Source organism: Lactuca serriola, chromosome 5, assembly GCF_051521515.1.
Source record: "Lactuca serriola cultivar US96UC23 chromosome 5, Lser_US96UC23_V15, whole genome shotgun sequence".
In the NCBI taxonomy this organism is placed as follows: domain Eukaryota; kingdom Viridiplantae; phylum Streptophyta; class Magnoliopsida; order Asterales; family Asteraceae; genus Lactuca; species Lactuca serriola.
This window is the reverse complement of record NC_136412.1, coordinates 246483729-246499000: the sequence shown is the minus strand read 5'-3', so window position 1 is coordinate 246499000 and position 15272 is coordinate 246483729. Positions and strand designations below refer to the sequence as shown.

The 15272-nt window shown below is 34.2% G+C and overlaps 1 protein-coding gene and 1 pseudogene across 1 annotated transcript; both read left to right on the top strand.

Moving 5' to 3' along the window:
* The first annotated feature begins 3288 nt into the window (after positions 1-3288).
* On the top strand, positions 3289-5299 carry LOC145053932 (metacaspase-3-like). Its single transcript, XM_079002056.1, has 6 exons — positions 3289-3885; positions 3978-4308; positions 4427-4550; positions 4651-4818; positions 4914-4992; positions 5074-5299. Exons 1-5 carry the CDS (start codon positions 3327-3329, stop codon positions 4971-4973), a joined length of 1242 nt encoding a protein of 413 aa, XP_078858182.1. The 5' UTR covers positions 3289-3326; the 3' UTR covers positions 4974-4992; positions 5074-5299.
* A 4625-nt stretch (positions 5300-9924) lies between these two features.
* LOC145050343 (secreted RxLR effector protein 161 pseudogene) lies at positions 9925-10653 on the top strand (annotated as a pseudogene).
* The last annotated feature ends 4619 nt before the right edge of the window (positions 10654-15272 follow it).

The following is a 15272-nucleotide window of genomic DNA, read 5'->3' as shown; positions in this document are numbered from 1 at the left end:
TAAGTACGTATTTATATATTTGAAAGCATACGTATACCTTGAAAAGAGAATTTATGTATTTAAAAACATATTTGTACATTAAAAATATATTTATTTGCATTTAATAGATATAAATATGTATTCGCTCTGTATAAAAAGTATCGTATACATAAAAATATGAAAAGTACGTATTAATATGGTTTAAATTATATAAAACACATAATTATATGTATACAATACGTATTATACATACTTATATGATAAAAAATATATACAATACCCATAAATATATGGTTTATACAATAAAAACTATATTAATAGGTATTTTCATATTTCTATGCATACGATATTTATTATACAAAATAAATACGTATTTAAAAATACAAAAAAATTTAATATATATTAATACGTTTTTAAATATATAAATATGTTTTTCAAAAGTATACATATGCTTTCAAATAATATAAATACCTAGTGGTAAAACTGTTGGTTAGTGTTTTGGATGGCGGTGGTTCAACTCCCGTTGACTTCATTTCTTCCATGACGTTTTCCTTTTTAATCTAATGAGTACTCAACGTCACTCCAGGCAAAAATGTACAATCAACACTGACGTAGGTGACTCGAAAATCTGCTAAAAGAGTATAAATGAAAAATAAACTAAACCCTCGATTTTACTGGACCTAAAAAACGCTAAAGGGTAAGTTCTTATAATTTATATTTCATTAATGAAATGTCATTCAATATTTAATAGAAATAATTAATTAGTAAATATATAAAACTAAAATATAACTAAGGGGAGAAAATCAAATATAATGTAAGGATGAAGAGTTAAAAGTACAAAACATTAAATTATATTGACCATTCAACGACATATTTTGAGTGGTCAATAAAAAAGAATAAATTATGAACTCCAATTATAATAAATAGTAAAAATTTGTGAACTCAAATGGTAATAAGGTCAATAAACACAACTTATAATAGTAAGGTATGAAATAAAAGTTACCATGCTCTTAGTACCTCTTCCCTTACATGATTTATGTGTTTCATGTTGCAACTTTTAACAGCTTTCCAAGTTCTTATGTCTATTCCTTGGTGTGTATTATCATTTTCAGGATCTTTAGTTTTAGTTTCTTCTTTGGGATGCTCTTTATAAACAAGTATGTGTTTGCCTTCTTAAAACTTTGATTAGTGTATAGATAGTTTATGGACACTTAAAATCAACATGATAGGTTTTGGAGGAAATATTTGAAACTTGCGTTCAAAATCAAAGTGTGAAATTCTGAGAGATAATAGTAAACGAAAATTATACTCTCATGAACACCAATGACAAAAGAAATGTGGAAGGTTTTGCATAATACACATTTAATTAGAAACTCTCAAGATTGTTTTAAAAAAATAAATATGCTTGTTCATGACTGTGTGGTGAGATGCCTTTAGTGAGACATCGATGATTTGTCTCGACTTTATAACTTTAGCTCTTCACGAAAGAACATTTAGACAATAGTGAGTTGGTTATAATTTTAAAAATATCTTAAACAAAAAGGTTTAAACTTTTGTAGTAGGTTATCGATGAATGATAAAAGTGATTATGACAAAGATTGTGAAGAACACCTCAATGGAGATGGATGTTTAAGATCATAAAGAACGCCTCAATGGCAAATTAGGTAAAATGAGGCAATTTATAGAAGGTTCTTCAAATGAAAATTATGATGAAATGAATGATTAATTTTGTGATGAAATTGAAGTTTATTTTTTTAAATGACTAGATAATTATGTTTAATGTAAAACCATGCTAGTGTCTTATTGTGTGAAAGTGCATGATATGATTTGTTGTGTGCTTGGAGTTTTTTATCTTTAGTTTTGGCTGAATATTGTCAATAACACACGCTGAATGCCCACAAGAACGGGATAAAGATGTACATGAGTATGTATTGTGGATGCTAGGTTTATGTTTAGGGTTTTATGTCTTATTCGCAATCTATATATAACGGTTGATAACTATAGTTTCAATTGGATTGTTCTATAGTTTTCAAGCTCGTGAATAAAAATACTCTTACAGTGTGGACGTACGTCATATCGACCGAACCATGATAGATACTATATTTTTATTTGTGATTTATTCTCGATTATTTATGACATATTGTTTTAACTTCATCGATAAGATAGAAGAAAAGAAATAAGAAATGAAAAAAGAAATCCTTCACGGAGAAACTCACAACACACAAAAGAAAAAGAGAACGTACATACATGCGTTTGTTCTTCAAGACCATCTAGTTGCTAATTGCTTCTAACATGAAAAGATAAGTCGGAATCTTGAAAAGTTACATAAAATAGGCTCTAGCTCATTGGTTGGCCTTACTATGTCTATCTCTGGCATATGACTTTAGGAGATTCTAATGGCCATAAATGATAAGAAGTCATTTATCCTTCTCTTTCTTCAAAATGCATCTAATTCCTACAAGAAATCAAACATTACACTATCATAAAGCCATCTTTTTTTCTTCTTAACTACATCATTAACTAGTAACTACTTATTCCCTACGGCATCTATATATAATTCATTAAATTATATAGAATTTGGATTACGTACATATCATCATTTTATTGTTTTTACAACTTTAAAATTTTCTTCTACGATATATTTAACTTTACTAAAAAGTTTAATGAAACATTTATTTTTAAAAAGTTATTTGTTTGTTAACATAAGTTTTCTTTTTTCCCACAGAATGGTAAACATCCTTCCCGGGTACACAAGTTCTGCACACCACCAAATATATAAGAAATCCGTGATCCATCGAACGCTAATGTAATGTGACATCTTATTGTAAGTGAGTTAATCAATTAAATGACAGCTACACATTCCACCTTATTCAATCATTACATTAAACTATAGATTGTAGAAGCCTTTAATTGGTTGGTACATTCTGCGATAATAACATCCACCAACAAGAATACTGAAGGTCAGAGTCTTGCAAGAAACAAGTATGTGAATACTTATGATAGTGATTTGCCATTCATAGAAAATTTAGTTGATAAGAATCAGCACTAGAAATGTAATTGTCCATTGGGGCAAAACTCAAAATGCAGAAATAGGAGATGTAGAACCACTCAAATTAAGAAAGAATCTGATCTCACACCCAAAGGGACTATGAAATGTGAATCCAGTTCTTCCTTCCCATTTTGCTCACCCATGATGGAATATATTCTCATTTTGTATAATCTAAATTAAGTTTTTGGTATAAAGCATAAGGCCAGGCATATTATGTGGTTGTCACTAAATGTTTCAGCCTATAAAATGGGCACTTCATTCGACCTTGCAAAATATGCAAATTCTGTAACAAACAAATATGGAAACTCAACAACTCTGCAAAGGGTGCTACAATTACGTGACAGTAGCACCTGGGAGACGTTGTCCCATCTGCAATACAATCGCCAAGCCCAACAAAAGAACTAGTCAACGTATTGTCCCTGGGATACTCCAGTTTATCGATGGCTATGCCAACACACGTTCAAACAGCAACTACTACAATAGCGTCCATGGACAGCTTCCACAACCACCAGCATATGGAGGTTATTACGCTCCACCGGTGTATGGTTCTGGTACCTACAGCCCACAGCCACCGCCATCAATCTACAGTGGAGGTTATAATAACCCTCCACCACAGTCTCCGGCTGTGTATGGTTACGGTTATGGCCACCCCGAACCGCAGACGTGGTCTCCTTTGATGCATAACAACTACCTCCAACAATCACCGGAGGTTCATGAGAAGAAGAAGGCGGTGCTGTGTGGCGTGACCTACAAAGGTCACCCGAAGTCACTGGCTGCCAGTATAAATAACGTCAAGAGCATGCATCAATTATTGCTGAAATTGGGTTTCCCAAATGGTTCCATCCGCATCCTCACAGGTTTCTCTCTCTCTCTCTCTCTCTCTCTCTCTCTCTCTCTCTCTCTCTCTCTCTCTCTCTGGTCAAACTTGACTAGTTTGACTTTTCTGCAGAAGAAGAACCAGACCCCACCAGGACACCAACAAGACGCAACATATTGATGGCAATGGAGTGGCTCACGAAAGATTGCTGTTCCGGGGATTCATTGGTATTCTATTATGCAGGACATGGCTCTCATGTGCCTGATAACAATGGAGATGAAAAAGATGGGTATGATGAAGCTTTATGTCCTGTTGACTATAAGCAATCTGGGAAGATACTAGATGATGAGATCAATGCCGCCATTGTAGCACCGCTACCTCATGGAGTAATACTTCACAGTATCATGGACACTTGCTTTAGTGGAACTCTTCTTGACCTTCCTTTTCTTTGTGAGATTGACCGGTTAGTATTCATGGTATTAATTAATTATATATACGAAACAAGAGTCACACCTTAATACTATATAAATAGTCGCAGTATTTTAAAAAATAGGAATCCTCACATTTACCTTTTCATGAAGTGGAGGATTCTATAAGTGGGACAAACATCATCCCTCACATGCTTCTTCATATGGGGGTACTCGTGGTGGAAAAGCAATATGTATTAGCGCCTGTGACGACCATCAAAATTCAGCAGATACATCGGTCAGTATGTTTCTATAACAACGTAATTTCCATGTAATAGTAGTTATGTAGCTTCCTACTAGCTAACATTTACTCAAGGTCCTGTGCTTTTTACATGCAGGCTTTCACAGGTAATGCCATTGGTGCATTGACTTATAGCTTCATCCAAGCTGTGCAAAGTGCACGTACATTAACATATGGAGATTTACTTGACAATATGCGCAAAGTAGTTCGTGATGCTCAACAAAAACAAGGCCTAAATGCTCCATTTGCATCTTCTACATCACAGGTATGATGCTCACAGACATACTGATTACTTATATATGATGTAAATATGTACGTAAAGATTGTTGTTTATATACATTGCTATACTGATCATTGCAGGAGCCTCAACTATCATGTACAACAAGATTCGAGATTTACTCAGAGCCTTTTATGTTGTAGAGAATATATTTCGGTCTAGGTGAGAGGAAATGGTTTATTCCATGGTACATTGTTACTTTATATTGTTGCATATGATGATCATAAATTTTTTGGTGAACAGTCAAGTCTCTATTTACTGGCAGCTTGTAGCTGTCTCTCAGTAGCCATCTCAAGCTATGCAGTGAGGTTGATGAGAAAAAATATTACTCTTGGTTGGTGTACTCTTTCCATCCTGTGGAGGCTTAGTAGTGTACTCCATATGCATATTAATGGAAGTGTTTGAATTTACTTGTATGTTGGAAATACAGTTTCATGGAAGTCTTTTATATTAACGTATATTTCTGAAATTAGTTCAGTCATTTGAACAAACATGGATATTACATATGGGAAATGGCTTGGGACTAAGTAGTAGTATTAGTTTTAGCAGTTATGCTAATGAAAGCAAATTTACTTGAATGTTAAAATGATTGGCACATTTAGAACTTATATTAATTTACTAGATTGGTTAAAGATACTTAAGAAGAATCCACCAAATCAGTCCAAGATTGTTGACATTGATAGTTGATCCATTAAAATCACTTAAGACTTTAAAGCTAGGTAGTTACAAGATTTGTACTAAATAGCACTCTTAAACTCTTTTCAAGATGATATTAATCACCTACATAAATATTCTCAAACACTTGAACCATATTGTGATCTTGAATTGAATCGCACCACCAAAAAAATAAATTGAAGCACGTGGATATTATAAGTTATAACAATAAGATTAGATGTGGGAATTGAAGCAAGTGGATATTATGACAATTAGATGTATTTGCTCGTGAATCTAATACTGAAAACTAAAAGTTTAATTAGTTGAAGTTGGTCACAGGATTTTTGTCAAGAGAGTACTTTTATAAAACTATAAGGTATGTTTGTCCACACCCCACACCACCGGACCTCCACCTCACCACCTTACAATAGGCTGATAAGAATAATTATGAATTATTGGTTTATGCACGTTTTAATTGATGTTTGAATAAATCAAAGGTCCAGTGAGTGGTTCCTGGTCTTTGGCAGCTAGTAAAGTTAGTTCCTGTTTTTCAGCTTTGCTTTAGTATAAGTAGAGAGGCAAATGTACGCTGATTGTATTCCAGTTTTTACTTTTGTTCAGTGAATAAAGTAGAATACTTTGCCTCATATTGTTCCCTGTGTTTTCACTTGTTTTTTCTGTGTATTCTTTCACTGTGCAGCTTTTAAAGCTGTTTTTCCATATTTGTCCTTCCCTGTTTTTTTTATCAAATCTGTCCCCTGTGCAGTTTCTCTTTTGCTAGGTTTTACTTCCCATTTTGGTGATAAAAGACTCTATTACCCCTGCTATATACCAACATTTGGTATCAGAGCAAAGCCTGGTAGTTGCATGCCAAAGTATCAGTCTCGTGAAGAGATGTCAGGAGGCAATGGAAATGGAGAGAAAGAAGGACAAATCACCTTTCATTATCCGATGTTGTCAAGAAGCAATTACTCTGCATGGGCCATAAAGATGAGAGTTTTCATGCAGGCCCAAGGAGTCTGGGATGCAGTGGAACCCAGGACTTCAAACACTGCTGTTGAAGTAAAGAAGGATAAGATGGCTTTGGCTGCTATCTATCAAGGGATACCAGAGGATTTGCTATTGTCCTTGGCTGAGAAGAAAACAGCCAAAGAAGCTTGGGAGGCACTGAAGACAATGTTCATGGGGGCAGACCGAGTCAAAGCAGCGAGGATTCAAACATTGAAGGCTGAGTTTGAATCCTTAAACATGAAAGAATCAGAAGGAGTTAATGAGTTTGATGCGAAAGTAAGCAACATCGTGAGCACCATGCGAACATTGGGGGACACAGTGACTGAATCCTACGTTGTTAAGAAACTGCTAAGGGCAGTCTCGACCAAGTTCCTTCAAATTGCTTCAACACTTGAGCAATTTGGAGACCTAGAGACAATGACAATCGAAGAAGTAATCGGAAGGCTAAAGGCTCATGAGGAAAGGATGAAAGGGCATGGTGAAAGTGATGAAAGAAAACTACTCTTGACTCACCAAGAGTGGACTGAGAGAAACAAGAAGAAAGGAGAAGGAAGCTCAAAGTCAACCCCAAAAGGAAACTGTGGTGGGTCATCACAGGGAAGAGGAAGAGGCCGAAGCAGGGGTGGTCCTAATGGTGGTCGAGGTGGTCGAGGAATAGGTGGTTCTAACCAGCAGAAAGAAAGAAGCCACAGACAAGATAAAAGTGAAGTCCAATGTTACAACTGCCAAGAGTTCGGGCACTATGCAGCCGAGTGCAAGAACCCAAAGAAAGAAAGGAATCAAGAAAGCAATTTGATCCAGGAAGACAATGAACCAGCTTTGTTGCTGCCATCCTTTGAAGCCAAAGAAGAGACAAGGAAAGTGTTCTTGAATGAAGAAAAAGTCAATCCCAAGCTGAGGTTAAATGGTGATGTTGCAAGTAACTCAAACATATGGTATATGGACACAGGAGCCAGCAACCACATGACTGGAGAGATAAGAAAATTCCAAGAGTTAGACACCACAATCCAGGGCTCTGTCAAGTTCGGTAACAACTCAAAGGTCAGAATTGAAGGAAGGGGTATGATCAGTTTCCAATGCAAAAATGGTGAGCAAAGGAAACTAAGAGAGGTATACTATATACCTGAGTTGTGTAGTAATATTATAAGCCTTGGCCAACTCTTAGAAGGTGGAGATGAAATTAGAATAAAGGAGAACTTCTTGAGAATATATGACTCCAGGATGAGGCTACTCATGAAGGTTTAGAGATCACCAAACAGGCTCTACAAAATCGAGTTCACAGAGGTGACTCCAAGATGCCTTGTAGCTGAAATAAATGACCCAACCTGGTTATGGCACACTAGGTTAGGTCATGTGAACTTCATTGCCTTGAAGATGATGTCAGATAAAGGGATTATAAAAGGGGTGTCTAAAATAGTTGTACCATCCCATCCATGTGAAGGCTGCCTGGGAGGAAAACAAATAAGAAATCCATACCATTGTGTACAACTTTCAGAGCCAAGAAGAAATTAGAGCTGATTCACGGTGACTTGTGTGGCCCTGTGTCACCTCCTATACCAGCAGGCAACAAGTACTTCATGCTCCTGGTTGATGACTACAGCAGGGTGATGTGGGTATACCTGCTAAGAACAAAGGATGAAGCCTTTCATTCATTCAAAAACTTTAGAGCAAAAGTGGAAAACGAGACCGGTGAGAAGATTAAAGTTTTGAGAACAGATAGAGGAGGCGAATTCTTGTCCAACCAATTTACCAATTATTGCAGTGAAACAAGAATCGGTAGACAATACACCTCCCCATACTCCCCACAGCAAAACGGGGTGGTGGAGAGGCGTAATCGCACGGTGGTTGAAACGATAAGAAGTAATCTAATAACCATGAAGCTTCCACACACGCTATGGGGAGATGCTGTGAGTCACGCCATTTACGTATTAAATAGAATAAGTACGAAGGCCTTGAATGACTCCACACCCTACGAGATGTGGACTGGTCGCAAACCTCATGTGGGCCACTTGAGGGTGTTCGGTTGCCTTGCACACGTGATGATTCCCAAGAATCAATTGAAGAAATTGGACGAGAGAAGTAAGCGAGTAGTACATCTGGGGAATGAAAAGGGAACGAAGGCTTACAGGCTTTTTGATCCTGTCACTGGAAAATTCACGTTAGTAGAAACGTTGTGTTCCAAGAAGATAAGGCATAGATGTGGGAGAAGGGATCGAAAGTCAATGATAGACCTAGATTGAGCTTCACCGTTGAGGGATTTGACTTCAATGATGTAGGTATCGATGACTTTGAAGGCGCTGTTAATGAAGATGGAGCTATCCATGGGTCGACTCCAACAACACCCGATACTCACTTATCTCAGTCAACGTGGACTGGACCAATAGCGAAACCCAACCCAATTACCATTCGGATTCTCAAACAGGCCCACAAAGAAATCAGTCAAACAACCCGATTCCTTTAAGCCCTCCGATAACACCAAACTCGTCCAATTCACCCAACAGCGCTTCGAGTTCGACTGGAGGAGGTGCCCCAAAAAGGTACCGATTGCTAACCGATCTTTATGAGAACACCGAAGAAATCCAATTGCCACCAGAAGAATTGATGTTATTATCTAGCGATGCTGAACCAGCGAGCTATAGCGAAGCATGTCGAAAGAAAGAATGGATACATGCTATGAACAATGAAATAGCCTCAATTGAAAAAAACAACACCTGGAGCCTAGTAGATTTGCCAAAAGGAAGGAAGCCGATTGGGCTAAAGTGGGTCTTTAAGGTGAAGCGTGACCCAACAGGAAGGATTGTGAAGCACAAAGCAAGAATCGTGGCAAAGGGCTACGTTCAAAAACAGGGCGTCGATTATGAGGAGGTCTTTGCGCCAGTGGCGAGAATTGAAACAATCCGGGTCATTTTATCTCTTGTAGGCTCGAATGGTTGGCAAGTGCACCACCTGGATGTGAAATCTGCGTTCTTGAACGGGCACCTAACTGAAGAAGTCTATGTCACACAACCTCAAGGATTCGAGAAGAAGGATGAATCTGGCAAAGTGTACAAACTCTCTAAAGATCTGTATGGCTTGAAACAAGCTCCCAGAGCTTGGAATTCGTGCTTAGACAAGTACTTAAAAAGTTTGGGTTTTAAAAAGTGTGGTCAAGAATATTCTGTGTACATAAGGTCAAAGAATGGGAATAAGTTAATCATTGGAGTATATGTAGATGATCTACTTGTGACAGGAAGCAACCCAGAAGATGTGAAGGATTTTAAAAAAGAAATAAAGATCAGGTTTGAGATGAGTGATCTCGGCCTGTTAACATATTATCTTGGAATTGAGGTGAATCAACAAGGTAATGGAATCACTCTGTAGCAAGAAGCTTATGCCAAGAATATCTTGGTCAAAACCCGGATGTTAGACTGCAATCCCACTAAGAGCCCGATGGAACATAAACTCTCTTTGACCAAAGATGGTGATGAAGAGCTGGTGAACCCAACAGAATACAGGAGCATTGTTGGCTGCCTAAGGCACCTTACTCACACTAGACCCGATATTACTTTTGCAGTTGGTGTTGTTAGTCGATTTATGGAAAAACCCTCTATAAAACATCTCCAAGCTGTAAAGGGAATCCTCAGATATGTGAAAGGGACTTTGAACTATGGTCTAGTCTATTCTAAAGGAGGTGAAAAGGTCACTATCTCAGGATTTACAGATAGTGATTTGGCCAAGGATATTAATGATAGGAGAAGCACAGGGGGAATGGCCTTTCATGTGAATGGAAACTTGGTCACATGGGCATCTCAAAAGCAAAGGGTCGTGGCTCTCTCATCTTGTGAGGCAGAATTCATTGTTGCCACCATGGCAGCTTGTCAGGGCATATGGCTAAGGAGACTTCTCACAGAAATCACAGGACAAAAAGTGCCACCTGTGACATTGTTTGTGGACAACCAATCAGCACTTGACCTGATGAAAAACCCTGTATTTCATGGTAGGAGCAAACATATTGACATCCGGTATCATTTTATCAGAGAGTGTGTTGAAAATGGAGAAATTATTGTTACTCATGTGTGTGGGAAGAGCCAGAAAGCAGACATTCTCACAAAGTCCCTAGCAAGAGTGAAGCATGAAGAGATGAGGGACTTAATTGGAGTGAAGAAGGTTCAGAATTAAGGGGGAAAATGATAAGAATAATTCTGAATTATTGGTTTATGCACGTTTTATTTGATGTTTGAATAAATCAAAGGTCCAGTGAGTGGTTCCTTGTCTTTGGCAGCTAGTAAAGTTAGTTCCTGTTTTTCAACTTTGCTTTAGTATAAGTAGAGAGGCAAATGTACGTTGATTGTATTCCAGTTTTTACTTTTGTTCAGTGAATAAAGTAGAATACTTTGCCTCATATTGTTCCCTATGTTTTCACTTGTTTTTCTCTGTGTATTCTTTCACTATGCAACTTTTAAAGCTGTTTTTCCAGATTTGCCCTTCCCTGTTTTTTATCAAATATATCTCCTGTGCAGTTTCTCTTTTGTTGGGTTTTACTTCCCATTTTGGTGATAAAAGACTCTATTACCCCTGCTATATACCAACATAGGCTTGCACAAAAAAACCGGTTTACGATCCGAACCGGTGGCCGAACCGAAAACCGGTTCACCCCGGAACCGGTCCACTGTTGAACCGATCCGATATCGAACCGAACCGCCGGTTTGTAGTAATTAGGACTTCTAGCCATTCGAACCGGTTTATGCGGAACCGTCTAGAAAACCGGTTTTGAACTGATTTTGAACCGGTCTTACAAATTAACCATGCATATATTAGCCATGATATCCTAAGAAACAAAGCAAACATTGTAAAAAAGAAGCAATTTCATTCGATTTTTTTTGAAATGGTTCACCGAACCGGTTTTGAACCGGTTTGAGGTGAACCGGTTTGTACTGAACCGAACTGGTTTGTATAGGTTCAAATTATTTTGGTGGTGAACCGGTTTGAAACCGAACCGGTTTAGGAGTGAACCGGTTTTGATTTTGTTGACCAGAACCGAACCGGTGCCTCATTACGATTTGGGGCCAAAATTAATTCTGTTTGATATTATATATATATATATATATATATATATATATATATATATATATATATATATATATATATATATATATATATATATAGGGTTAGGATTAAATGTGACTGATATATATTGTGTGAGTGTATGACAAGTTTTGGACCACTTGATTAGATTTATATATGGGTAAGATTAGATACTATACAATAGTTACAATAGACCACATTACATACAAACATTTCTTTTAATAAAAGAAAATTAGAAATAGTAATTATAAATGCATAATTGATATTTTGATTAATTCTTGATAAGGAAGCTGAGAGAATTATGGGAAACACATTTATTTTTATTCAAAATCAATAATCATTTATCAAAATGAACTCTAATTCTCTACATATCTAAAAAATCAGAGTCTACGAATCATATTGAAGATTCTCCCAATAAATAAAGATTTTATTCTTAAAGAATACAACATCATATAAGATATTTTTTGAGAACTAAACGTTATTAAATATTATTACTGCATATATTCTCAACAATAACAGTTTGCATCAAAAATAAACATTCTTAAAGAATACACGTATATATAATATACAATGTTATATCACAAAGAAAAAATGTATTACACTATAATCAAGAATATATACCATTTCTATAACATAAAACAATAATGTATACAACATTTTGAATAATATATAATACCATCTATACTATATTGTGTAGGAATATGTTTGTAATATATACTATATTCTTTGTATAATATACAATATTCTTGAAGATTAAAAAAAATATAATATATACTACATTCTTTAAGAATATAACTGTCAAAAAGGCAAAATCCTGCATTCTTCTTCATTATTCATCAGTTCTAATCATCTTTAAACAACATTCTTCTTCACTATTCATCAGCTTTGATCATCTGTAAAAAACCAAAACTTCCTACATTCTTGTTTCTCGTGAACTACATCATACAACCCTATTAAAATATTACTTTCATCGTCTTGAATAGAATAATACACTGCAATAAATATATAAAAGTCAGATTACTAAATGAAATAGAATAACATATAATATTCTATAAGAATAATTTGTTAAAAGCTGACAACTAACAAAAAATAAACTTTTCTTGACAAAAACCAGATAAACACATAATACATTGGATTTTCATATTCTTTGAGAATACAAGCATAATTAAGTAAAGTGACTAAATTCTTATGGAATGGGTATATATACAAAGTCAGTTAAACTACATAAAAAAGATAGACATATATTATTCTCTAAGAATATGTAGCTTGAACTGTAAATTTCTTAAATAAAAGTACTAAATTTTCTATTCTTATATCATAATTCTTAAAGACAAACAGTTGTGGCTAATCATTACAGTTTTTTTTTTTATTACTGTGAGAATGGTTAAGAATGAAATGATGTGTTTGAATTTTATAAAATTAAAACTTTTATATAACATGAACATTGTTAATAATCATTTTTTCAACTTTGAATATTCATACTTGATCATCAAAATGGTTAAGAACTAACTTTCTTCGGCTATTCTAATGCTTACAAAATCAATTGTTACTTGAAATAACCAATTCTCATTGACCAGACCTAAGATTAAATGTCAAAATATTCGAAATCGTGAATTCTCCGTATTACACTTATTTATCACAAACTATGAGAATGCTTCAGGAATAACAATCAATTCAAAAAAAACATAAAAATAAACAAAAGAACTATCATATTGTTTTCAACTTGGTTAGTCCTCTATATAGATATTCTTAAAGAACGACTATTAATTCAAAATTTTCTGAAAAAACACACATTAATTGTCAAAGTTAATTGATTACCTAGATTTCACTATCATCAAATTGAACTACTTTTCGTCTCTGTTATCACCAATTGGCAACTCAATTTCATCATTTGAAGTTATTGATTCCCTAAAAATACGATATCATCGTTTGAAGTTACAAAGACCTTGTGTGCAGGATGGATACAAACTGAGGAGTTTCTGAAATTGTTACAAAAAAATGATGATAAGAGATGCAAAACTTAGATTGATAAAAAGAGGACTCGCCAGAATCGAAGCAACCGTGAATGGTATAAAGAGGGCTTATGCAGCGACAAGGTTTGGTTTGGATTCTCCATCTTGAAATCGAGTTGTAGATATGGATTCTCTATCTTGAAATCAAGTTGTAGGTCTTGATATCGAGATCAATACTTGTCACACAGGTCAAGAAACAAACCAGTGGAAGGTCACCGTTGTGCGGCGGCGTTGATTCCAGCGAAGAGGATGAGACCGACCTCATTACTGGCCGGTGTTAGGTGAGAGCGACAATCGTATATGACCGTGGTATGGAGATGGGCGACGAGAATGGCTTGGCCGGCGTGTAGTCTATTGGATTCTGGAGACCTTAATTATCAACAATCAATAATCACTTACCATAATCGTAGTAAATTAATATCGAATAATAATTAATTTAATTAATAAAATTACAAAATTACCATTTTCAAATGATTGGTTTAGATTTAGCCATACATTCACACAATAAAAAAGGTTTATATATGAACCTAACTCTATATATATATATATATATATATATATATATATATATATATATATATATATATATATACACACTAGGTTAAAACCCATGGAATCCATGGGGTTAATTTTAAATAGAATTAAAAATTAATTATGTACAAAATAATATATCATTAATTCAGAAAACTTAAGAATTGTAATATTATATTTTTAATAACTTTATGATTTGTAAGTATTTAATTACATAATTATTGATGAGATTAATAGAAATTATTGTTCGAAAGTTTTTTTTCAACCCAATTTTTGCAAAAAGCAAATCAATCAACCCAACTTGTGAAAAAAAAACTATTGATTATTTCAAATTGTAATACCAATCAAAGATTTGCAAAAATATATTGGTTTACAAAGATAAATGTTTTATCTACAAATTTATAAATGATTAATTAAAATTAAGATATACATTATAAAATAACATAGAAACTATAAAAATCCTAATTATTAATAATAAATTTGTAAAAAATTATTTTTATCTCACATTGATATTTTGTTTGTAAGTTAATTATTGTTATTTTAATTAATATATAAAATTGTTTCTGTATCATAATATATTTGAAAACAATTTCTGAAAACTATAATAATGATAAAATACATATGAAAACTTATACAATTACAATTTCACATCATGTTCAAAACTTGTACATTTTTATCATTTTTTCTGTTATCTAACACCAATATAATCCATGTTTTATACGAATCAATAAACCAATAGAATTATCTTAATAAATATACTAATGCTATATTTTTAAATATATGTCGTAACAAAAACTTAACGATTATTTAATAAGTCTTAGAGAATTATTTGTTGAGATATATGTATAAACGTCAATTGAAAAGTCCGTTTAATTGTGATAGAAAATCACTTAAATTATTTATTATTTTGAATTAGTTAAAGCATTTAAAAAATGTAACTTATTATTAATATTATATTAAAAAAACATAATATAATATATTGTTTAACGATTAAATTATTTATTAAAATTAATAAGATTAGACGTTAAAATATAAAACCTAATTTCAATAAAATTTCTATAAACAAAATAGCCAGTGAAAATAGAAATCATTTCATTTGAAATGCCTAAATATCTCTTCCCATTTAAAAAGGTATGAATCAATAGTCTTTTTTTTCCCCGTTGGCATCAC